At 42.8% G+C, this 26,792-nt stretch overlaps 1 protein-coding gene across 1 annotated transcript; it reads left to right on the top strand.

Moving 5' to 3' along the window:
* Window positions 1-941: 941 nt before the first annotated feature.
* On the top strand, window positions 942-25,600 carry LOC119179730 (uncharacterized). Its single transcript, XM_037430851.2, has 3 exons — window positions 942-1,521; window positions 9,554-10,099; window positions 23,936-25,600. Exons 2-3 carry the CDS (start codon window positions 9,576-9,578, stop codon window positions 25,413-25,415), a joined length of 2,004 nt encoding a protein of 667 aa, XP_037286748.2. The 5' UTR covers window positions 942-1,521; window positions 9,554-9,575; the 3' UTR covers window positions 25,416-25,600.
* Window positions 25,601-26,792: the final 1,192 nt, after the last annotated feature.

Genomic DNA, 26,792 nt, shown 5'->3' with positions numbered 1-26,792 from the left:
TCGAAGTGTCGGTAATATTGCGAATGTTGTGTTCGGATCGTTGTTTTATTTATTTATTTATTTATTTATTTATTTTTTTTATTTATTCCTCAAAGGTCCCATAGGGACATTACATGAGGGGTGGGCATAACACGGCACTTGAAAGAAGGGTAACAACAAGGTAACGGCAACAGACTATGTACAGAAGTTATGGCGGCACTTCTATATAAGGGGTGCGGCACAATACTAGAAAGGAGGGTTACAATACCGTAGCGACAGCAACAGAATGGGTACATTAATTATGGGGGCACTACAATGGCGTGCTTGAAACGAGATTGGTCCATGATGGTAGCAACTTACATCTCACATATCTTATACATCTCACATATCTGATGAACAAAACTTTCTACTAGTGCATCACTTGTCTCTTACAGCAGATTAAGTGTCCCGCAATGTCACAAGACAAACTGGGAGCATGACGGCTATTGAGATGGTCGTCATCGCGACGTTCATGTTGATCAGTTTTTCCTTGCGCGTCCTGGATGTCGATGGAAGATTGTGTAATAACACGAAAATAAATACATTTATATCTTCAGATTTCAAGTTAGGACTGTTACAAGGGACAAAAGTGTCCATGAAGTAAACTTTTCTACAGCTTTTGTTTTCCAAGAAAGGACCTGAGCCCGAAAGAACGCTGACACAAAATAAAGGAAGGGAAAGGGAGTTGCTCGGCTGCATGCTGACAATGCTTGACTTTTTTGTGTTACGTTCACATACCCTCTATTTCGTGCACAAGTTGCTTCATTCGTTTCACACTCTTTTGGTATCTCATTTTTCATGAGCGCTGCACGCAACTGCTGAGGTCAGACGCTGCCTTCAACTTCCCGGAGAAGCGACACCCTCGCCCGTCCGGAGACGTCGAATCGGGCGCGTGTGTGCCGGAGCCGGACGTTGGAGGGTACAGCGCGGCGAGAGTTCGCAGGCCCTGTGGTGGGGGCTTGGCGCAACGACGCCACTTGTGTCTGCGCCACACTTCAGGAGTTCTTCGTGCGCCTCCCTCGCGGGCGCACACCTACGTGTACAGTTTGGCCTTTCAAGGCACAGAAAGTGTGAAAACTGTGGTGTTTTGACTCAGCAACAGCGTCTTAGTCGTCGTATGGCACTCCGGAATGCCATCTGCTAATCAAGACAGGCTTCTTGCCCCGCACGTTGACTGAGTTATCTCATGCCTTTGCGGAGGTTCCGGTGAAAGTGTCGTGTTCTGGTGTGACAGTGCGAAGACCAAAAAAGAGGAGTGCTGACCGCCAAACCAGTGGTGCGAAGAAATTAGCGGCATTCCGTGACAGTTGCGGTCGTCAGAATAACGGAGAAAAATATTTCTTGAAACAGTACGGTAAAGTCACCAAAGACCACTGTGGATTTGTGAAAAAAAAAAAACGTTAATGGTGTTTTTCTTCACGACGGGAAAAAATGTAGGGACAAAGCGGCAGAAGTGAAAAGTTCAACGGCGTTTGGAAAGCTTATTCCGCAATGCATGAATCGGTAAGTAGCATTTTTATGCAAAGCAGCATGGTACTGGTAAGCGTTCTAACTTGTCCGCCAAACACTAATTTGTTCACGCAGTATGAATTCATGAATTTCATCATGGTAGTTGATACCACAACATCAATGACATAATAAACGAACGATTGGACTGATTCGTTAATTCGTCCAATCGGGTCCTAATACTATTTCGAACTCTTTTGAACGGTGATTGCGAGACAGCGTATATAAAAGTAGCAAATTCGAAATTTTCCGTTCATTGTAAGATACTGTAGTAATTCATATGAGAGCACAGAGGAGCCTCCAGGTTACCGTGACAAAACCCTGCTGTAAGAGTCTACGCTATCCGCTCCTTCCCTCTTTCCCTTTCCCCATACCTCCCTCACTTTTTTTTCAAATGCTTTGCTACTCTATACAGCAAAAACATCCTCTGCTTGATACTGCTTGCACATACCACTGTATGAGGCGTATAGATTATATTATACAAGGCTATGCAATGCGGTGCCGTCTACCAACCTTTCTCTGTCCCACCTCCTTGCTGTACTGTATACCATGCATGGCTATGCTGAGCTGCTTGGTACATAAACACAATGTTTTTCGTGTTTCTTCATAGGAGTTTGCCAAGTGCATTGAGAAACAGCGGAGTATTCTGTGTATCGAGATAGGGCGATGTCGTAATCTAACCTGTTTCGCTGCTGTCGCCATAAATAGATGCAGGTTAATATACAACACTCTCCCATAATTCCCGTTAAGAGATGCGATTTGTGTTGCGATGGCGACAATTTCGCCCAGCTTCAAAGAAGACATTGTCTCAGCTAGGTCAATCGTAGCGCTTGCCGCATTCTTAATAGAACAGAACGTTAAACGAACGCCATCATATCCCAAATAACATATCTAAGCAAAGCGTGCTTCTTCCTCTATAGCTATGTGGGACGAGGGCACAAGGCCTACCAGATTGAGGGAGCAAAAATTATTGTGAGGGCCCACTCCCAAGGCTGGGCCCTCACATGTAATGTGTAATTTGGCCATCAGAATATTCGATACTGGGTTCTAGGCTTTTAACTTGCTGTTTACAGATGTCCCTGAATGGTGTTCTTAAAATGAGGTACGCTGTACGGGTTACACGTGGCATTGATGGCTACGTCACGACAAGGTCCCGAAAGTAGAAAATAACAAAAACTTATAAAGTAAAAGAATCAGCCATAATGCATTGTGTGCTTCAATTGTGCACGCAGCTCATATACCTCATACGACTCCATACGGATAAATACCATTAAAGTTTTTTCGGTGCATATAATGATATTCAGGTCCCAGCAATGGTGGGAAAATTTTATGCACGAGCCTGAGGCGAAAATGCTTCAGGCCCATACACGCATATTAAGGTAAACTTTGATAAACAGCAGTTGATTAAAACTTCCTGAGCCTTCTATTAGGCGTTTCTCATAACCATGTCGCGCTTTGGAGACGCTAAACGCAATTGAATATTATCAAGGCATTCAGACATTGCCTGTTTTTCAACATCTGCAAACACACAGTGTGGGCATTACGCTTATTGTCATGTTCACAGCTTTCAAAATGTCAAATAATTGAGTGACTTCTGTGCATCAGCCTACTGTTACAAAATATGTGAAATGCGTCCCATCATTTAATACAAGATACAGCGCAATGCGAGTTCATTTTGTTTTTGGCAAGCTGTGCACGACTTCAAACTTTCGTAAAGTTATAAAAAGCTTGTCAGTGCATCAGCAAGTTGCAGTACGTTGCAAAATAAAGAAAAACTCATAAAATAGTAAAAGCACAATATGTAGCTGTTCAAGTAAACAAACACACAATGTGTGAAAAGCGGCAACGGCCCGCGAAATAAAATGTACTTTGGTAATTTACATGGAAGATGGTGGGCTCGGGAGGGAATACGTGTGGCTCCGCTGCCGCAGGCGGGCCAATACACCTAGGATGCGCTGTCAAACATGGCGAAAGCAGCGATTGTAAATTACAAAGCTTCATATAAATTCTGCAGGTACTAGGTGCATAAACCACTTTTTAGGCTGACTCATTATTCCTTTTCTAGGTTGATACACTGAGAACTGACGGCGAAAATTATTACCTATCAACATTTTTCTTTCTATTTGTGCGACTGCTGATACTGCTGTAGTGATTTCTGAAAACAAAAACCAGTACATTTTTCTGCAAATGAATGCTGCATAGAGACATAATGGAAAATTATATTTCGAGCCTAAAACGTTGATTGATATGATATGTGAGGTTTAACGTCCCAAAACCACCAAATGATTATGAGGAACGCCATAGTGGAGGGCTCCGGAAATTTCGACCACCTGAGGTTCTAAACGTGCACCCAAATCTGAGCACACGGGCCTACAGCAATTCCGCCTCCATCGAAAATGCAGCCGCCGCAGCCGGGATTTGATCCCGTGACCTGCGAGTCAGCAGCCGAGTGCCTTAGCCGCTATTCCACCGCGGCGGGGCAATTCTAGAGCAGAGTGGAGAGAGTCTAAAACGTCATAGCGGAGATGCACTCATGTATTTTCTTTTGCAATAGTGACGGTCCTGCTTAAATTATAATATATCATTTCATTTAGGTCTTCTGATTTCTTGCCAACAGCTTTAGTTTGCAGTTGACTAATTTGTTATGTTGATAATTACTTTCATGAGGGCGGATAACTCCCCGGCTGACTTCACTTGTATTTTCTTTCGGGGGGGATAGTGGGTGGAATAATCAAAAAGTATTCCCGGTATAGGAGTTCGAACTACTTCTGTATGCGTATTCGTTAACGCGATATTCTTAGGGAGCTCGCTTTTTAAAAATTTCAGCGTCGGCGTTGGTGTCGCCGTCATTGGTTGTTAGCCAAACACCATCATCTTGTGTGTGACCGAAAAATCAAGAGGGAAACGAAATGAACAGTAAAAAATTCTGGGTCTGGGTGAGGTATGAGCCCGGGTCGTTAGCGGGGAGAGCGTGTGCACTACTACAGAGCCACGCATCTGATTGAAAACACTGTGAAAATAAGTTTCTCTGCTTGGAAATTCAGTGAAAGCAATTTGCATGCATTACAAACACACGCGTTTTGCGTGCATGTTTCACAATGAAACATGTACCATCACGGAAATACTCCATTGTATAAGCGTACGTTGCGGTCAGTCGTCCGAACGCTACTATCAACACATCATGGTTTAAAGCAGCGCAAGCACTACAAAAGGCACACATGTTACTGCACCCTCCCCTTTATTGCTACATTTTGAGCGCATAGCAAGCTTGTAAATAGTCCACGCGACAATTTCCTGCAGTTCAAAGCATGCTACCCATTACGAAAAATGCAGCCGTATGTGAAAGCTTCACTGACACAAGCCATTTTTAACTGAGTAGACACAAGAGACAGGATATCGCTATGGCGTTCAGCTCTCAAAGGGGCACTCCACTAGTCAACCTCCTGTACTTTATTCGTGGATTATGTAGACAGAAGTACATACAGAATAATTCATCAGAAACGACAGTGATAGCGGCACGAAGTCTGCAGTCATTCGACTTCGAATGTTCTTCAAAATACAAAAAAAAATGCCTACCCTCAACTCGACATTTGCAGGGTCACTTGACCACCACTCGTTCGCCAGTGACGTCGAAAAGTTGCTTCATTGAAATAAGCTTGTACCGCCTATGTAGATGAAGCTCGCACCACATTGTTGCTTATTTTTTTAAACTAACGTTGACCTTGTGGCCAGTGTACTACAAACATGGTGCCTGGCGCCTGGCTGGCCAGAACGTGAGCGGGAGCTGTGTCGGAGTAAGGTATTTTCTGCTCTTTTATTACAACAACCAGAATCACTTCCTCTTCTTATTCTGAGAAAAGAACTCGTGGAACGACCAGGACAGTGAACTAGTGTTTACTCATCACGCGTCGATTGGCGAGCCACCCGACGAACAACAATGGTGCACTGCAACCCTTCAACAGCGCAAGTGCGGAAAAAGCTCGGAAACTCCTAAACGCAAGAATAGTGAAGAAAGAGAAAGATGTCTTTCCTATGAATATCCCACCCGCAAATTCAGCGGTGAAAAATTCAGCGGTGAATTGGCAGCCAACGTCTTTGTCGTGCTTTGTATAGTCGCAGTAGTCTTTTTTTGTTGTGGCTGCGTCTGTTCAGGGTTCAATAAAGAGCACAGAGAAGAAAAGCGAGGCAGATTAGTAACCTTAGTTTTCATTCTACACCACGATCCCGTCTAACATTGCATTTATCCAATCATAAGGCGGTAACCTTCAGGCGTCCTTTCCGCCCGTAAAGTTCTGATGTGCGTCATTACGTAGTGATGCGGTCGGCAGCGATGTAGCGATTTTAGTGCGTGAATAAAATACTAAATCATAATATATTAGAAATTACACCTAAGCTGCAATCACATCCAGTTATCAGAACACAGAACCAAAAATAAAAAGAGCTGCTTCAATAGTGTTGGAGGGCCCCTTTAAAGGCGAAGCTTAAGAGTCTCTAAATTCTTTTTTACGTAGGGACGAGCTGAGGAAGTAGTGCATAGTCGAAGTCGTGAACCAAACGACGACGTATCTTTTGGTTTCCGTCTGTTGTAGAAAACTACACCATCAAAAAAACTACAGAAAATTGGTGGATCCGAAGTACAATTGATGATAAGTGGAGCGTGAGTGAGTAAGGTTGATATGTCAGTTTAAATTCAGCAAAATGTCACAAGGCAGACGTAAATAACGCCGTACATGACTTTTATGTTAGGGTCTGTCGCTTCTGTTCGCCATGTAGTCATGCCTTACCATTACAGTTTCGCAACATGCCATGTGAACAAAACCACCGCAAGAGCTGCAGCACCATGAACTAGAAATCATGACATTTATGACATACATATCGTGATTTCCATTTTATGACTAACCACTTATGCTCGTCATACAGTCTTATTTTGCCATACGACTTTTTGTATAGATACCATTATCGAAACGCCCACGAGAGGTAAAAGCCGCAGGTGGCTGGATGGATAGATAGATAGATAGATAGATAGATAGATAGATAGATAGATAGATAGATAGATAGATAGATAGATAGATAGATAGATAGATAGATAGATAGATAGATAGAGTTGAATTCACCGAAGTTCGCTAAAAAGTGCTTCGCATTTAGAGCTTGCGTTTCATGTTTGTGTATTCACTAGAGACTCTATACGTGCGTCCATTGAAAGTTATTATATTTACCAGCAGGCCGTAAAATGTGACAACGCGCGCTATATCGGAAGCCATCAGACTATGCGCTCGTTAACAATTAGGAGTTAACTATACAACAAATCTTTTTATTTATATTCTAGACGCTGAAACGACACGCCTCTTGTCCAAAAGGCAATACGTGCTTTTTCTCAAATGAGATTCGAGAGATGCGCATTATATATGGTGTGTAATCTTTCCACCTAAGAGCAAGGTCAATCATTGCCGCGAGTATGTGCGATACAAGTGGGAACTCTGCTTCCACGTGAGATAGGTGTCCGGCGATGGTTAGCTGTGTGCCACTATAGAGGAAATGCTTTTACAGGTTGCGAACTTTTTCGTTCATGTTTTCGTTCAGCCTTTTTTCATATTTGAGTATTTACACGCCTGCCGTCTTTTATCATGAAGAATTAAGCTTGCAAATATTTGCACGAAACACTAGTTTTCAGTTTTGTGACCTTTTTATGGCTTACTCAGTGTAATGCAGGGTAGGTGTTATTTGCTTGTTCAGAAGCCACTGATGGTTCGCGAAGTACTCGAATAGGTTTGCTAACGGCTATACTAGATAAGTATTCAGTGCACTTGGGTCTGCTTCAATCGGTATTAGCAGACGCAAGTGCAGTGCTGGTGGTTGCTTCTGGTTCTGAGCCAGCAGGCCTACGAAGTCGCAGCACTTTCACCACTCACTAGCGACAAGAAACAAAGAACAGGAACTCGAGGTAAACGGCTGACTACTTGACCACACCTGCCACGGACTCCTGCGCTCTCTTCTTCTGTCGCGACCTAATTACGACAACACTATCTACAAGCCTTCTCTCCCATACATGCACAATACGGACAAACATTGCTCAAGTAACATCACTACTTCTGTGAACATCGCCTAAATGAAACATTCATCAAAAGCATTATCTGTATCATCAGCGCGTAAAACAGATAAGGTCTAGCACACACTTTTAGAGGAATAAAATGGATGGCAAATGGATAGAATTCACTGAGCATTGTATGTCCCCTAGTGGAAATAATAATACTGTAACGACACTGTAAAATAGCGCAAAAACACGTGGCCACAGCAAAAAGGCGACACAGGCAAGCAACTGGCCAGAAAGCAGTCAAGTATGTGAAGTCACCAACTGAATGAAAGACAGCTTGTGAACCAAAGAAGACAAAATTTTCTGAGATCCCTTATCAGCTGACTATCACATTGTCTAAAAATACTGGCAATAAATACAATGTGAATTAATATGTTCCGTGAGAGGAAAACTTATCCGGGTGTGACCGTGGTTGAGTGTGCGTACAACAAAGAAAAAATGAAGTTTCTTAGAAAATGTTACATGCGCCAAACTTAGGTTGTAGAATGCAACAAGAAATGCATATCATTTGCCAGTGTGATGCGGTCGCACATACGTGAGAAGGTTGGGACGGTGAAAAAATGTTCATCTTTGTGAACACCTTTCACAGACCAGCAGCGACCTGTTCTTTCATGCACAGATTGGAAATTTACCTCCTGTTTTCATGACAATACCGTAAGAATTCAAAACTGTAATCAAACAGTGAGAGAGGGAGCTGCCTTAGCTAGCATAGCATAGCAACTTTAGGTGATAATAGCATACGCCAATCATCTTTCACCCTGTCGTATAAGGATCCAGGATTTCTGGCGTTAGGGCTCTAAAATGACAAAGTGAAGGTGCTGATTATTATTTTATATTTTTTCTTTTGTTGGACAGGGTCATCAGACATGACCAGTTGTTTTCTTGTATATGCGTTCTATTTCCAAAAAAAAAAACCAACAGCAATTGAAAGTATAACCACCGTGCCCTCTTTTCTCTGTGACCATGTGTTTTTGCCTTGTTATACAATGCATTACGAAGTAGCTCTGCTGTCTGTACAACTGCAAATGTGTTGCAAAGTCTGCTGTAGTTACCGGTCACACAAAAGTTACTGCAATTGTTGCACAGTCTTCATTTGCAAAAACAGCGTGATTTTCAGACACAGCGAAGTAACAACTAAAATGCTTATTCGCGTTCATCTCTACATGTGAGTACGTTTCGTGCGTTGTTTGTGCGTGAAAACGCGGGGCACATTTCGATCTGATTTCTATTCTGTGCGTGACCTTCTAATTTTTTGCTCTGGTGTTCATTGCTTTCCGTTGTGGCAAAGCTGTGACTTTTTATTCACTTATTCTGTACTCTGAGAAAGCAAATACTGGCTTTTTATAACGTATTTATTCGACTGACTGTTCTGAAAGACCTTACCATGTTAACTAAAAGCACGAGAACCATGCTAACACTGAATTGTAGATTCTCCTCAGGCCTGGATTCCCTCAGGGTAACTTTGCAATTTTATACAGGCGATCACTTACGGAGTACTTCGTTAAGAAGCTTCGATTAGGTAACAATTTTATCAGCTTAGAAGTCCTTTAAAATATAATAAATTTCACTTGAAGCAAGTAAAACTTCCATGCATCATAAAAGAGGGTGATGATGGAGTGGTACTTTGAGGAACAATCAGGCGAACAATGTAGCACTCGACTATCGTGAAGGGCAGCATCAACGTGTGTGCGATATACAGTCAATTGTGGTGCGAGATTTCGTGCCTTTACCCTAATGTTCTGTTATTTCTAAAGTAGAATTAGTTATTTCCCAGAGCTTCAACGTTTTCTTATGTACTACGGAAAAAGTGTTTATTGTATTCCTTCTTCACACATTTGCTAATGAAGAACAAAAAGATGATTATACGCAATGACCGAGAGCAACGCAATTGACAATAGAAGTGAGTTGCTTTGTATTCAGATTCGCTTTCTCTTTCAGATGACGGAAACTTTCAAGGACCATGGCACATAGAGACACAATGAAGGATACTTCAATCTACATCGTCTGGTTTGTCTTGGTCAATGCAGCGCTGTCGGCCGTGTCTGCCGACTTCGAAGCAAGCGAGGAATCTTGCAACATAACGTTGCCATGGACAGTGTTGAGAAAGGCCTACGAGGATGTCACAGACTCTATTTTTGGCACTCTAATGCAATGCCCGCAAAACCTACACGGATGCTCAGATGATCTCATCAGCTGTATTCCAGCCACGTACACAGCCACATGTTCATGCGCACCGAACTGCCGGTTATACAGGGACTGCTGCTGGAACGTCCCTTACCGGGAGCTGGCGGAGGATGAGCTTCCGAATAGTTCGTGTGTTGAAGTGCAGATAGGATCTTCGTGGAAGAAGTTCATCTATATGGTGACCGGATGTCCACGGGCGTGGTCCGATGACGTAGTGCGCGGCAAGTGCGAAATGGCGGACACGTTTAACGACACATTCTACTTCATTCCTGCGACAAGCATGGCGCACGTCACTTACAGGCAAGTATTACTGCGTCCTTTTCTTAGCCACAACTGGTTGCTTACACCTGCTGTTTCGTGTCAAAATATTAATGACATGTTTACGCAGTACGTTTACGGATAAAATTTCACGAATAACACTGGCCGCGTGATTGGCTCATGACTGAAATGCCGTCAAAGGAATGCAGATCCTTTGTTCGTCTGAGGCTTCTGATGTAATCATGGTTCTCATGGTAACTAATACCATAGTGCGTAATAAACTGTCAGACAAAAGACAAGAAAGGGGGGGGGGTACAAAAACTAGCATTAACTTCCAACAAAGTGTATTTCAAAGAGCGTACATAGATTATCAAGGAATACAAAAAAACTGACAAAACATTTTTGAAACACACAATTGCCATGCGCTACAATCTACAGACTTAGGAAGTTCCGCCGTTGTGGTCTATTGGCTTACGTACTTGGCTGCTGATCCGCAGATCGCGTTATCGACTACCGGCGTCGGCGGCTGCATTTTTGATGGAGGCGAAAATGCTCTAAGCACGTGTGCTCAGATTTAGGTGCACGTTAAAGATCCCTAGGTAATCGAAATAGCGGAGTCATCTACTACGGCATCTCTCATAATCATGTGGTGGTTTTGGGACGTTAAACCCACATATGAATCAATACACTTTTAGACATTTTTGACAAGGCCCAAGAAAGAGAGTGCTGACGCAGTTCAGCCCTCCCTTTGTCGCAATGTTTTTTGGCACTGCATTGCAACAAGTGTAGTTGCAAACAACTTTTTTATGATATCGTGACTGGTGGTAAAAACAGAAATCAAATCACGCTGGAGATTATCGAAGGCAAAGAGGAGTTAAATATTAGGGCTGAACTACATCAGCATTTTCTTTCTCTCTCTCTCTCGGCATTTGCGAAAAAACAAATGTGTTTTGTATTGTACACTTTCGCACATGGCAATTCTGGGCTTCAAATTCGTTTTGTCTGTTCGCATTTCGCGAGTTTACATACGTATGCTCTTCGAAATAACTTTTGGTAGAAGTCAGCGCTAGTCTTGGTTTATTCCCTTGTCCTGTGTCTCACAGTTTATAGGCGCTACGCTATTGGTTACGCATTACAAACACGCCCGACTTTATACTCTTCTCATGACACACATAAGGTTGCAATAAAAATAAAGATAACAGTGGTAGAGAACCAAAGTCTAGGTATAAATATATATAAAATGACAACGTAGTGTACTGACACCAATATGTGTTTCGATTCTACGCACCGAAATCACCTTATTAATATGAGGAACTTTGTAGTAAAGAATTGTGAAATTTTCGACCTTCCGATGTTACTGAACGTGCACCTAAATCTAAGTGCCTGAGCCTATAGCGTGTCGCCTTCATTGGAATGCGGTCATCGCAGCCTGAGTTTCTTTCACGATGTAATACAACACCGATATTTAAACAAAGAAACCGCAGAAAACTTCCTAAGTGATTGCGCAGTTTTTAATTGGTTGAGAGCTTTTTCTGAGGGATTCCGTCACATTGTAATTTGAGGGGTGTGCATGCACTTCACAATTTCAAATAGCATATCAAATAGTGTTCCATTTTTTTCTGTATCCTCTAGAGAGCCAGAGTAAATTCAAGGTCATAGCTTCTAGTTGAGGTTTTCGAAATGCTTTTTCTGAGTTCAAAGGTGAAAAGTGTCTCGTAGTTTTCTAATTAATGGTTTTAGTTGGCCACACAACGTTGTCCATTATATTGGACACTCGTGTGTCCAATATAACTCTAGGAGGACTTTTTTGAGGAACAAAGAATCGGGCATATCTGAGACCAGCGAGTGGAAAAGACGTTTTGCAGGACAGATATTCTATTTTTCGGCTTCCAAACGACGAATAGTATTATTATTAGTAATTTTAGCATCACACAGCTTCTTGTGCAAAACTTTCAGCGTCTGCGTCATTGATTGTGAGTGAAAACTCTTGCTGTTCATGACCTGAAAAACGAGAAAAGTGTGAATAAACTAACTATTAAATTTTTTGGCTCAAGTGAGCATTGTACTCGGGCCATTTGCGCGGTAAGCAGGTGTTATACCACATTAAAAAACAAAAAGCACCAAGCGTCTGCTTAGATACACAGTGAAAAGAGCTTACTTAGCTTCGAAATAACCTTGATGATTTTCAAACACACGACTCCTGTATGCAGGCTTTACATTACAACATGTTATATCAAAGTAATATTGCTAGGTAAGAGCTTACATCGCCAGCAAGTATTAGAACAGGAAATTTTTACTACATCCTGGTAAGTAGCTGACCTCCTACTACAAAGACACACAAAGTACGACACATAATCCCTTAAGGGGGCAGACTGGTCTTTGGGACCAAAAAAGTGACAAAAAATTCATTTTTAAAGTTGACATATTTGATTTCTACAAGTATTTTTATATCTCTCTGCAACTTTTCACGCACCAGGAAGCAGTAATTTTTTTTGTAATGTCATTGTAACTGTCCAGATGCTTGGTGCTGTTATGAAGAACCTGCAAAAAAAGGGGGAACCGACTTTGAGGCTTGTTTATCATTTGCCAGCACCTGTGTCTAAAGCTCTACTACCAATTTATGAGCGTCTTTATGAGGATTGCAGAACATGCACACCATGATTGTTGCTTTTTGAAGAAACTGTGTGCTTTCAGTGTTTTTTTTTTTCATTTTTCTCAAAAAAAGTAAATTTGGGACTATTCCATTTTGAGGCCTCAATATCTATACACCTAGGGAAGGTAAAACAATAATTCTTTTTGGAGTGGAAACCTGTATGTGTGTAGAATGCAAGTATGGGAGCCGATTTTAGAGCACATGCCTTTTTAAATAATTACTAATCAAAATGGTGACCTAATTTCAACTGCTTTTGAATATGAATAGCTCATTTTGCTGTAAGATAAACAATAAAGGCCTAAAACAAAAAACTCTTCCATACTTTTACTCTATAGTCATTAGTCTATGTTGGCATATCCCAAATATCACTTCTAATTAAGCACTTTTTTTCTATGGCGGCCTTAAACAATAGGGGGTGAACTTAAGTTATCGCAGGAACAAGGTGAGTTAGAGGAAAACTAATTTAATGTTTGAAATCAGGAGAAAAAACTGCATAACCCTGTGCAGTTTCATCAAGATCACTGAAGAAATAAACAAAAAATGTCTAAGACCAGTCTGCCCCCTTAAAGGCTCCCTGTAACACTTTACGACAATATTATTAGGCACAGAATCATCTGCAGCAATTATTCATGAGACAAATGAAACAAGAATGTTGGAGTCTGTGCGCGGTAAGTCAAAATATGAGTCTTCGAAGATCAAAACTCGAGCAGACGACGACAAGAAATGTTCTCTTTCGCATTTCATTCGCCTGCTGACCTCAAAGACCACTTCCAGTCATAGCGGGCATCTCATAAAAGCCTGTCGAAATGTCACAATACCTCGCTACCACTCTCTATAACGGCGTCTTTAGAATGGTTACAACGAACCACATGCGTCGGGTAGCGGACGCTCCCACGGTCACATAATGTAAGATAATACACACATACACTTTGGGGGGGCCACTTGTCGGCTGGCATGCAAGGGGAGTTCTACGAAAACACTGGCGTTTGCCGCATGTCGCATTCTTGGCTCGCTAAAACGCGGTGTGAGGGGGGGGGGATGTTCGCCACTTTGGATTTGCGGCACACGTATAATCAACTTCCACTGGATGACGAGAAACGAACAATGGCTGTGTTGAACACACATAAGGCGCTGTTTGCATACAACCGCCTTACTTTCGGCATCGCATCTGCTCCGGCTTTGTTGCAGCGGTGCCTATAATTCATTCTGCATGGCCTGCCTCGCGTCAAATTGTACTTCGATCACCTCTCCATAGCGGAAAAGCACAACGACGACTTCACTCTGCAGCGAGTCTCTGAGCGGCTACGGGACAATGGACTGAGGTTGAACCTTGACAAATGCTGATTCCGCGTAAAGCAAGTGTCGTTCTTGGGCCACAAGATCAACGCAAAAGGTCTCCACCACCCCAAAAATATGGAAGCCATCACCGTTGCACCAAGACCAGAGATGGTGAGCCAGCTGAAATCAATTTTGGAATTGATCACATAATACGCCAAGTTTTTGCCTATCGTTGTCACCACGTTAGATCCACTCTATTGGCTGCTGGTTAAAGCAGTACGATCATATTGGAGAGCCGAGCACGATGGAGCCTTCAAGGCAGCTAAGGGCGCTATGGTGGTAGCGGAACTTCTCGTACACTATGACCCCGAATATCTGTTGCGGCTTGAATGCGATGCATCACCGAGTGTGGTCGGCGCGGTGCTGTCACACCGAATTGGGAACCAAGATTATGCCATATCTTTCTGCTCGAGAACTTTGTTAGCTGCTGAGCGAAATTACTTGCAGTTAAAAAAGAAGCATTGGCCTTGGTGTTCAGCGTTACCAAGTTTCAAAATTACTTGTTGGCAAAGCATCTTACTCTGGTTCCAGATCCCAAGCCCCTGACGCGACTGTTTCTTCCGGGGAGGCCAATTCCGCAATAGCAGCAGCGAGAATACAATGGTGGGCATTGCTACTCTCGGCTCAAATAATATGACCTCTAATACTGCCACGGGCAGCTAAATGCTAACGTAGACGCTCTCAGTCGCCTACCATTGCCGTGCTTGGAGTATCGAAGAGGGCAGGAACCTATGAAAAGCGTGCTATACACACAGGGCCTAACTTTTATGGCTCTTTGCGCTCAGGAAGTAATAGATATGAGCCAAATGGCCGATAAGCTTCATAAAATTGGGGTATGGATGACGCGTGGCTGGCCAAGGCGCTTATCTGCAGTACAGCAAAACCTTCTTCCGTACTTTTTCGCCGTGACGAGCTCACAGCTAGACAGAATTCGATTTACCGGGGCCTTTAAGTAGTGTTGCCCGAGGTGACGTGACAGGGCTTGCTGAGGGAACTGCACGAGTCACCCCAGGATCAGCGTGATGAAGCACACAGTGTGTGAACTTTTTCGGTTCCCGGCTTAGACAGGGACATTCAACGGTTAGTTCAAAGTTGCCCTCAGTGCATACAATGCTGGCACATGCCTGCCGCAGAAGTTCCGACTCCTTGGCCGGTGAGCAACAAACCATGGTACAGGTTAGACATGGATTTTGCGGGCCCCATCAATGGCTTTCAAGTTTTTGTGTAGTTGGAAGCGGAGACCGAATAGATCGAGGCCATAACTTTGAATAGCGCCACAGTGAACACCACCATACACGTACTCAAAGCGATTTTTGCACGTTTTGGCCTCCCCCACTGATTGGTATCAGATAACAGACCACAGTTTTCAAGTGTAACCAGGTGAATTTTCTTGCAGGATAGCCACGTGAAACATGTAAGAACAGCCCCGTACTATCCGCAGTCAAATGGTTTGGCGAAACGTGCCATGCGGACCATAAAAAATGGCTTCAAAAGAATTTGACAAGTACGTTACAAGAACGAGTGATTGAGTTCTTAACACATTACAGAAAAACCCGTTTGGAAGGAGGAAAATTGCCAGCAGAACTGCTGTTGGGCTTTTGTGCCCGACCCAGGCTGACTGCCTCACTTACAGACGAAAAGTTGGCCCAAAATTATGGGGCCAGCGATCTTGCGCAAGCAAAACCAAAAGCCCAGTCGCGGTTCCAACCCCGAAGACATGTCTGGTCAGAGATGAATGCCGGCGACACTAGTGTCCACGACAGGAGCACGCATAGTTACGGTAGAAACACTGAAGGGACCATAGCGGCGCCACGTAGATGAACTATGGCCTTGGCTGGACTTGTAGTCATCACTTAGCAAGCAGAGCTAAGTTCACGACGAAGCTCAAGGTTCCCCTAAACAGGCAGATGCGCCTTAGAATACGGGCGTACGAGAAGTCTACTCTCAAGCTGAAGACCAACAATCACTACGACGTTCGACTCGCCAGTGGAAACCACCGGATCGTCTCGCTTACTCAAAATTATGGGGGCAGGAGATGCAGTGCTCTAAAGCACACGTACCGATGTATAACAAGGAGAGTGCTGTTTACACGTGTCGTGCTCTTGCTTATCATGAAGAGTCATGTGGCATTTTCTGTAAAGTATTTAGCCCTTAACACCGAGCAATAAACGTTCCTTTCGTTCTGCCTGTTCTGCCGACTACGTTCCGTTACTTCAACTCTGAATTCGAGAAATTAGAACTTTAGCAACGATACATGTCGCCTGGTGAAGCTCCGTCTGAAACACAACGGCTCGTTCCTCCACTTGCGAAGAGAATTGCTGGTATACCGTTCCCCGCAGGCCCAGTATCTTACTTTGCGCGCGAAACGTCTTTCGTTTTTGCTTGCACCCCTGAGGAAGACTGGTTGATTCTGTTGCGTTGTGATCCCATACCACAAACGGGTATTAACGCGAAGGAATTGATGTCAGCCGGAAAATTCTAGTGACTCGCATGAGAATGCCAGAAACAGACAACCGACAGGCATAGATGGCGCACGGTATCAGCGTAAGTGAACTTGTGTTGCATGCGCTGGAAGATCGCGTCGGAGTTCGTGTCGAAGTTCGCGCGTTCAGGGAAGTCGATTCGGGTATGGTGCACTATGCTCTGAACGAGACCAGAGCTTGTTCCTTCATTACAAGTAAACCGATCACTCGAGATTTTGTGTGATACGAGGCTGCTCCTGTTAGCGCCAGCGTAAGCGCTGCAAACAGGATTGGGCGTATTAGTTAGAACAGTATATGCTTGACGTTTGAAGTTTATTTTATTTCTTTCTGATACAGAAAGAGGAGTAAGAGCTAAAGGCCGTATTTCCTGACAGAGGCTCCTACTCCCATGCGCATTCGGCATGCGTGTACATGTTTGCATGGGATGCGTGTATACAAACAATAGAGCAACCAGAAAAATCAAAACATGCATGTACATAATTGTCACTGCAAATAAAGCATTACAGGTAGACATCATACATGAAAACTCTTCATGAAACAAACATATCATACAGACACTCCAAGAATATATACCTGTATGCATTAAATTGTGAACTTTCGAATTGTAGCACAAACTGTATATGCGGTACACGTAGAAACTTAGATCTATTTTATTGATAAGTTATCGTGGAATGTAACAGAAAGTTTTTTATAATTTCTTAAAGCGGGGTGCATGAAAATCTATATGATGTTAAACAATGTTCAATAGCCGGGGTACTTGATACTCAAGGTCCTGACGCCCGTAGTTAGTTCGCATAAGTGGTGACATTCTCGTTTGGTGGCGTAATTGATATCGAGGGGGAGAAACGGGCAGGCTACTAACATAGAGCCTGCGCTTTTTTGTGCAAAAGTAATCTATAATAGTAGATTTGATTTGCTCTGATTAACGAGTGTTTCTCAAAAAGACTGTGTGTGGGTAAATCTCGCGGTCTACCGTGATAGTTTTCAAAATTTCGCATTGCCCTTTTTGCAGTTTTAATAATTTCTTGTAATTTTTGCAGTTGTTGTTCCCCATATTAATGCACAATAGCTAAGTTTTGAGTGAAAGAGGGTGTAGTACATTGCCTTCTTTAGTGTTAGTGGTATAAGACTACTAATTTTTTACATAGAGCCTAATACTTTACTGAGGTCGCTGCTGAGTTTATTGATATGATTGTCCCAAGAGAGGTTTTCTTGAAACCATACCCCCAAAAACTTTTGCGTTGTTACCTGCTCTATCTGCTCTCCTTTAAATGAAACAGTAATCTTGACAAGCATTGCCTTATTTATTGGTTTAAATATTATATACTTAGTTTTGCTGACACATATTTGAAGTTTGTGTAACTTCAGCCAATCAGATAATGAACTGAATAATCATTAATTTCTGTTTAATCTGTTGTAGGGATGAATTTCAAAAGAAAATATTAGTGTCATCCGCACACATGACTATGTTCGGTGTAGGTGAAATGCTTGGGAGGTCATTGATGTATATGGTAAATAATACCGGGCCAAGTATGGATTCCTGCGGTTCGCCAGTCTGTACTCTAAGATATGGAGAGGTCACCTGATTAAGTGAAACATACTGAAAACGATCCGTTAAGTAGCTTCGCATGAGATCTAATGTTCTACCGCGTATCCCATAGCTATGAAGTTTAGATAACAGTATTTCATGATTCACACCGTCGAATGCTTCACGGAGGTCAAGGAATAAACCGACCGTGTGTAAACGATTTTCAATGTTTTCTAGTATTTGATGATTTATTTTGAGGAGTGCATTCTCATATGATTTATTTTTCCGAAATCCATACTGAGATGTACTAATTGTAGCATAGTTATTAAAAGAACCTTCCAGTCGTGAAATTATAACAGCCTCAAAAGTTCTGAGAAGAGTGGTAGTATTGAAATAGGTCGCCAATTGTTTACAGAATTGTCTGCACCCCTTTTGTGAATTGGAGAGACACGGGCTATTTTACGTTTGCTTGGAAAAACTCCGCAATCGAACATTCTATTGATAATATGCGCTAGGACTGTAGATATGATATCCGATACATACTTTATGGGAGATGCCATTATACCATCAAAACCTGCAGCTGCATTGCATTTAAAACTACTGATTACCTTTTCAACTTCACCTGCAGTCGTAGAAAATAATACAAAAGAATTTGGCACAGATTTTTTCGTTACAGCGAGTCTAATATGCTCGGGATTTTCAAAGGAATTGCTGTTACAGCATTCAATAAAGTGAGTATTTAGGGCACTGGCAGCTTCACCATCTGTAAGAGCACCATTTACCCAGGATATTCTTACGTTTTCACAAGTTGCATTCGCTGCAGACAACTTCTTAATTTCTCGCCGAATTTTTCTTGGATTCGTATATATATACGCGAGAAAACCCTTACGTAATATTTTTCCTTCGCTTTTCTTAGCTCTGAATTTACTTGTTTACGATATGTCTTAAATTCAGCTAATTGATTAATATTGCGTGTTTTAATGAACGTGTGGTACATTTGATTTTTTCTTTTAATTTTTGTGAGAAGTGCAGCATTAACCCATGGTTTCCTAATTTTTTTAGTTCGTTTTGTAACACTATGTGGCAGAAAGGCTTTATCGTAACCAGCAATCATAATATTAAAAAATGAATTATATGCCTTATTTAGGTCACTTTCAAGCAGTTCAGATTGTCAGCTTATTTCGCTAATAAGTGAGCGAAATAGGGCTATAGTGGTTTCATCATTGAGACGATAGGAAAAGGTGCTACGCTTGAATTTCTTGAAGCAGGGCAGAAAACAGAAAATTGGAAGATGATCACTTATGTCGACGGACATGACACCAGCAGTCACAGTAGGAGCATGTACATTAGTGATACAAACATCCACCAGGGTGGCACTAGAAGCGGTCACTCTTGTTGGCAGGGTTATCTTATTCGAGCATGCGTAAGAGTACATCAACTGCTTATATTCTCTAGTTGTTGCATTTTCGGCCATCATATCTATGTTCGTATCACCTAGTACAGCAGAAAACAGAAAATTGGAAGATGATCACTTATGTCGATGGACATGACACCATCAGTCACAGTAGGAGCATGTACATTAGTGATACAAACATCCACCATGGTGGCACTAGAAGCGGTCACTCGTGTTGGCAGGGTTATCTTATTCGAGCATGCGTAAGAGTACATCAACTGCTTATATTCTCTAGTTGTTGCATTTTCGGCCATCATATCTATGTTCGTATCACCTAGTACGGCGAACATTTTGCCTATTTCGCTGAGGTAAGATACAAGTTTATCCATATAGAAAAAGAAACCCTTTTTGTTTCCGCAAGGTGGCCTGTAGAGTACTGAAAGTGTTACTGTTTTACGACCAATAGTGAGGCATTCAATGTTTTGATTATTCAGCGAGAAATCCGAAATTATCTCCGAATTCAGATAATTTCGTACATAGACAGCCAAGCCGCCACCCCGAGAGTAGGTGTGGTTTAGTCCGTGATATCTGTAGTTATCAAGCCGGAAGGCATAATCCTTATCAGAAAGCCACGTTTCAGTAAAAAGAAGCACATAGAGATTGGTTTTGATCTGTTGAAGCAACTCTTCAACTTTATCTTGCTTATTTTTTAAACTTTGGGCGTTTGAATGAAGGACTGAAATTTGTTTTTCAAGCGCGGCAGATATATTTCTAAAGGAAATGTAATCATGATAAAGGCATTTATCAATTGAAGCCATAACTACACTGAAAAAGTAAAAACATGCTTTGAGTGATTAAGATTAGGCAACCATCTTGCTGATGTCATCAATGCTAAAAATATGCAGAACAGGGGACGTTTCAATACGTCTGGTCATTACTTTCCCTCCAGTGGTCCACACGTATTTCCAACCAACCTCATTTCTCTTTTGTTTCGCAGCACTCAGTAACTGTTTGCCTTGCCTTGTCAAGTGCTCATTGATGGACACTGGACGATTTTCATCAAAACGAAGTATTCTGGTATCAATTGTTTTCTTTCATGCTTTAGCAAGGAAACCGTTACTCTTGATGCGGCGCACAAATTGAACAATTATGTTATGTTCATTATGATTAGCTGTTGGAACTTTGTGGCACATATCAATGTCAGACTCTTGTACTTCTTCTGCAACTAGTTCGGCAATCTTTTTATTGATAGCTATCGGCTCTTCATCAACAGGAACACTCTTGATTTCTAAGTTATTGAAGCGTTGGTACGTTTCTAGCTCCTCAAGGTTTCGTGCCAACTTAGCATTTTGCACTTTAAGTTCTTTGTTTTCTGTTAAAACGGCATGTATCACTTCTCTTAAGACTTCAAGGTCTTTAATTTCCTGTTTGAGCTCTTTCAGTTTTACTAGACTCTCTTTTATTTCCTTCAATTCATCAATTGTCTCAGCACGCAGTTCGTCCACAGCATTTCTGACATAGCGATATTCCACTAGCGTAAAAAACAGAGAAGGTACAAATGCAGTTTGATGCAGTCCGGCAGCAGTGTATAGAGTGTAGGAAATCGAACGTTAAGTACTTACCTGCAAAAGCAGATAGTGTTAGTTGTGTGCTTAAGATGCACTTCTGCCGAACTGCAAGTCCTGTCGTCGATCCGTCGCCTTTTAAAGCCAGCAGTGTTGTTCTCCTGCCCTGTTGTGGTAGAGAAGGCGCACAGGAACCACGTGAGTGTTCGATGAGAGCGTTGCAAGGCCTAAACGAAGTGGTTCCGCAGTCTTGCAGCTATTACCGTGTCCTGTTCCACGTGCGTGCCGAATTCAGCGATGAAGCGATCTTCGGCTGCAAAAGCAGATAGCGTTAGTTGTATGCTTAAGATGCACTGCTGCCGAACTGCAAGTCTGGTCGTCGATCCGTTGACTTTTAAAGCCAGCAGTGTTGTCCTCCTGCCCTTTTGTGGTAGAGAAGGCGCACAGGAACCACGTGAGTGTTCGACGAGAGCGTTGCAAGGCCGAAACGAAGTGGTTCCGAAGTCTTGCAGCTATCACCGTGTCCTGTTCCACGTGCGTGACAAATCCAGCGATGAAGCGATCGTCAGCTGCAAAAGCAGATAGCGTTAGTTGTGTGCTTAAGATGCACTGCTGCCGAACTGCATGCATACATGACATATCTATCCTGCGCCCTTAAATATTCTGTACAGTTCTGAATCTGTTGACGTAAGGGGAAATGACGGCTGCACGTTTGCAAACAACGGGAGACACCTTGCCGGAACGCTATATTGCTTCAGGGAGCAGAACGAAAAAATGAGAATATTGCGCGTTTTTGCACCGATTTACGTTTTCTAGCGTATATACGCAGCGGACAAGCTAGCTATATAAAAGTAGGCACAGTATAGCTCCAGGTAAATTTTTGATTGATATGATGTCAACATCTATCAAAAACACTTAACTTGCCCTCGCAGATTGCACCATAAAACCTCTTTATTTGAAATATTTTATTTCCATCAAAAGTCACAGTGCAAATCTAATGCCAACCAAAGTTGCGACAAAGTCTTCGCGAAAAATAACATGGGCAATATTGTGTTGCCAACGTGCAGCGTAGCTTACAAAAAAGTATTTATTGCGTGCATATTTTGGTGCGCGCAATAAAGTAAAAAACATGATTTACAAAAGCGATCAGTCGATGTGACTAGGCCTGCATAAAATATGGCACTTAACATTGAAAAAAGTCTTTCAATAGGCATGCAATCACTAACATTGACAGTAAGAAAATCTCTCGGCATAAAAAAGAACACGAAATGAAAATATAGGTTCACAAAAAAAAAACATACCGCGTGTAACTCCCATTCCACGTTGTAAAGTGCAGTCGTTCTTGACTTGTGAAGTTCATTTCAACCCGACGAATACTACGGCGTCTACGCTTAACAGAGGTTAAGAATTAATGATGTCTTCTGCAATAGACTGAGTCGTCGTAATGATGTGGTTTCGAAGATTAGCCAATTCAATGGTGTGATGAGAGGCCGATGCTCCAAATGGTCACTGTACTTGTCGTTTACTGTATTTTACTTCCAATACTTCATGTTTACTTACTTTTGTCACATGCATACACATTGGGCGCGGTGGGAGCATGATTGATATGTGGTGTTTAACGTCCCGAAATCACCATATGATTATGAGAGATGCGTAGAGAAGGGCTTCGGTAATTTCGACCACCTGGGGTTCTTTAACATGCACCCAAATCGGAGCACTCTGGTTTACAGCATTTCCGCCTCCACCGGAAATGCAGCTGCGGCAAACGGGATTCGATACTGCGAGGGGGGGGGGGAGTCTCATTATATATATATATATATATATACATGTACAAAATCTGCTCAAACTGCCGCCGATGTCTCCTCACAGAGCATTGCTGATGCCTGTGCCCCCCTAACTCTTGTCCCGTTAGGTTGCTGTCAACACCCCCCCCCCCCCCTCCCCGAAAAACACTTCTGGCTACACCCCTGATTTCAATGACACAAGGACCAACCATGTTTTTAAACAATTGGTGCCGACAGGAAATACTCAAAGTGACGAAACACTGTAACTTTTTTAACTGTTTTACAAGAGAGTATACACCCTCACCCCTCACCTTTTCGAGGGACTATGAATACAATATTGCTCACTAGATAAAGCGGTTTCACTCAAAAAATTTCTTTACAATAGGTTATATTTTAATAATATCACTAACATTATTATGATTATTGTTGTTGTTATTAATATATTATTTAAAACTGCAATTACACTAAGCTCAACATGTCGCTAATCCACAATAAAATTAGTCATGGCACAGTACGCATTACAGCTGAATTCAGAGGCAGAAAAGGAATTCTTGTACGCGTTCACATGGCTAGCGACTGGCAAAAACGTCAAGTTGGAGGAAAGAAAAACTGTTTTGTCTGTTTTATTAAAAGCGGCATGCTTTATTAAAAGCTGCAAGCTGGTGACAAAGTGCCATCTAGAATAATATAATCTCTGCTGTATTTGAATGTAGGTCCTTAATTGCTGAACTATCTCAAGGCTGATACATGCCAGCTCACCATAGTTTGCATAATTGTGCTAGGAGTTACCGGTAATAGTAACCGTGATTCTTTCCTAAGGATTTGGAATATGGAGTTTTAGAGCTGTTTCAGAAGCGTTTGCTTAGGTATTCAAAAACTATTCGAATAGTATTTTTCTCGTATTCGTATTCGATAAGATGTAATGACTTGTCGGTTATTACTAGAAGCGATTCAAGGGTCAACTATTTGTAAATTCGTTCATTATATTTCGAATACTAATTTACTGGAGTTTTGAGTCTAATCATTGGTCTATCCGACCGTACTAACCTGGGTATTATATATAAACAAACTTGGTCTATTCGTTGTCATGCTGCATTAACAATGTTTACGTTTTGATTTTTTTCTATGTTGCAGGAACGGCTTTTGCGCCCTCTGCAATGGCGAAATTGAGAACGCAACTTTCTGGAACGCTACCAGCTCTGGGGCTGCAGACCGCGTTCGCGTAGTACTTCCAGATGTCGTAGAAAACGAACCTTCTTTCCACTTAAGGCCCTGCAGTGAATATGCACCCAATGACAATTGTACTCAAGCTGTACCCGGATGGGCATCTCGTAGATGCAAGGCATATTACGCTCCAGTTCAGGACGCCGAAGACCCCCTCGGTGAAGTGTATCGAAACGTGTACTGTGCTATCTGCAACGGTGCGAACATCTCTGCGTTAACGTGCAGTCCAGCTCAGCACCTCAGCAACGTTAGTGTGATCAGCAGGAAGACCAATCTCCTGCCTGCGGCCGGTGGCCCACCCAACCTTGCCGCACTGTTCAAGCCCGTTGTGAGGACGGCTAGTTGTTACGTGGAACACAACAGCCACTGCTACATCAAGAGTGCACCCACATTCTACAGTGCGAGGAGCCGGATGGGATTTGAAATTATGCTTAACGAAACAAACGCGTCGTCACCAGAAACACCAAGACGTGAGCTGACGGGCCACTACAAGATACACAACTACATTACCGTCGTATCCATGTCACTCTCTATATTCTGCCTCGTATTGAAAATCGTAGTGTTCTGCTTCTACAGAGAAGCACGCAGCTTCTCATCTAAGTGCACGCTATGTCTGTCCGTCACTCTGCTCCTCACTCAACTATTATTCCTGCTCACAAGCTGCCTACCTCTTCCCGGTGTGGTCTGCGCGAGTACAGCTGTTCTGATTCATTACGGCTTCATCTGCACGTTCCTTTGGACGACTGTGTTGTCGTTCGACATATGGAGAAGCGTTACGGCCATGAAGTTATCATCTATGCGTGAGAAGACCTTGGCGGCGTACGGCATGTTTGCTTGGGGCGTCCCTACCGTGCTCGTTCTCGCTGCCGTGGCAGTGCAAGTTGTAGCACCATGGTCAGAATTCTCTCCCAGCTACGGCAGCCCCACATGCTGGATCGGCACGTTCTGGGGCCTCACCATGTACTTTCTCATTCCCATGGCGACGCTTCTGCTGCTGTGCATGTTCTTTTACTTCTCCTCCGTGTTCTACATTCGCAGCACATCTTCCGCGGCGTGCACTTCGAGCGATGACGCGGATCTGAGGGGCGACAGAGGAAGTAGAGTTCGACAGCAAAGATACCATGCGGCGCTATTTGGTCGCCTCGCTCTCATCATGGGCGCCGCCTGGGCGGTCGCATTTCTCGGGACATTCATGCCTTACGAGGAAATTGACTCGGTGGTTAATGCACTCGTGGGATTGCAAGGGGCGTACTTATTTTTTGCGTTCAAGGACTACCGCTACTTGTGCTCGTCAATGTCGACAAAATTGAAGTCAATGCCTCTGTATAGCAGCAGCCACAGGACTTCGAGCACGGACGTCTCGTTGAAAAAAACCCGCCTCTCCAGGTAGATGTGGGGTAAAAACATTTGTGCTTCGGATCACTGCTGATGTGCTTCTCACAGCTGTTCCACCATGTATACACAGCTACGTTGGTGTTCTTGTAAACTACATACGAGCTGCATTAGGGATTTCTCATTCTTCTACTCAATGCTTCTGTAAATTAAACGACATACAGTGCTTATGTGTTGAAACAAGCTGAATGTAAAAGTTAGTGTGAGTGTTGTGCTGGAGTACTGCTCCTATTCACGCAGAAACAAGTTATTTTTCACAAATCTGCGCGCGGATTTTTGCGTGCGGCCGATTGCAAATTGAAGCAACGTTGAACTAGTTGAGTTCTCAGTTCAACCTTTAGGTAGAAAATGCCGCACTTAAGAGTGCAACATATCAGTGACTAAAATATTGTGAATATTACTTTCATATCCCCTTCAGGCGCGAATTAAATCTGGCAACGTGAAAATTTTTTTTGTTCATAATTTCAATACTTAAGCCTTTTAAAGTAAGAAACTCGAAACAAATGCAAAATATGTTTATTGCTTCAATTTTTGCTCAGCGTCCACATTTGTGGACATTGCGCCTCAAAGCAGTAATATTAGTGAAAAGCGACAAAGAAGAAAACACGCTTTCCATTTAAATTCAAAATAACTTCTTTCAAAGTAATGTTGAGAGAAGTTACCAGAAAAAGTCTATTTAGTGTGAAAGAGGTAGAAGCAGTCATTCTGCGATGTCAGGCAAAGAAAAATGTCACACTTCCTGCAGCGGACGCGGCTTTTGGATGAGCATCCATCCCTCCGGCAGCGTTGTGCGTTGGGTATGTTCATTTGCTGTGGCCAGTGCTGGATGCCGTCATAGCGAAGAGTGCTCACTGGCAGGGGTGACGCATTGGGTGCCTTCCTTTTCATCACCTGAGGGTTCTCACTGCTTGGTCGCCCACGCTTTTTCTGGGGCTGTTGACGCTCAGCTGATGAAGATGATGATGATGACTCTTGATAGTCTGGCGCACACCCACAAAGGGGGATCGGCCAAGAACCGGGCGGCAGGATCTTAACTAAAAGGCTAATGGTTTTTCAAACAAAACGTAATTTTGTGTTCTCTTCATTCTCTTCCTCCTTTTCGTCGTCCGAAATGTCTCCATCGGAAACATCTCCATTGGCTATTTTTTAAGGACGTCTTCTGCTGTTTCACCGTCGACTTTTTGTCGTCTCGATGCATGATCTTGAACTCCTGGTGACAAAAATTATTAACATAAACATCATTTGATGCTGCCGGAAGTGAAACACAGAGAAATAGCAGCCTTTCAACAAAGGACGCACTGAAGCGCACTGTCCACGTTCGTGGACGCGAAATTTAGCTGAACCTTTCTGTCATTACAAATGATTTCCTATTGCC

Source organism: Rhipicephalus microplus, chromosome 7, assembly GCF_043290135.1.
Source record: "Rhipicephalus microplus isolate Deutch F79 chromosome 7, USDA_Rmic, whole genome shotgun sequence".
Classification (NCBI taxonomy): domain Eukaryota; kingdom Metazoa; phylum Arthropoda; class Arachnida; order Ixodida; family Ixodidae; genus Rhipicephalus; species Rhipicephalus microplus.
Note: the sequence above shows the minus strand (reverse complement) of the source record. Positions and strands in the feature narration are given on the sequence as shown.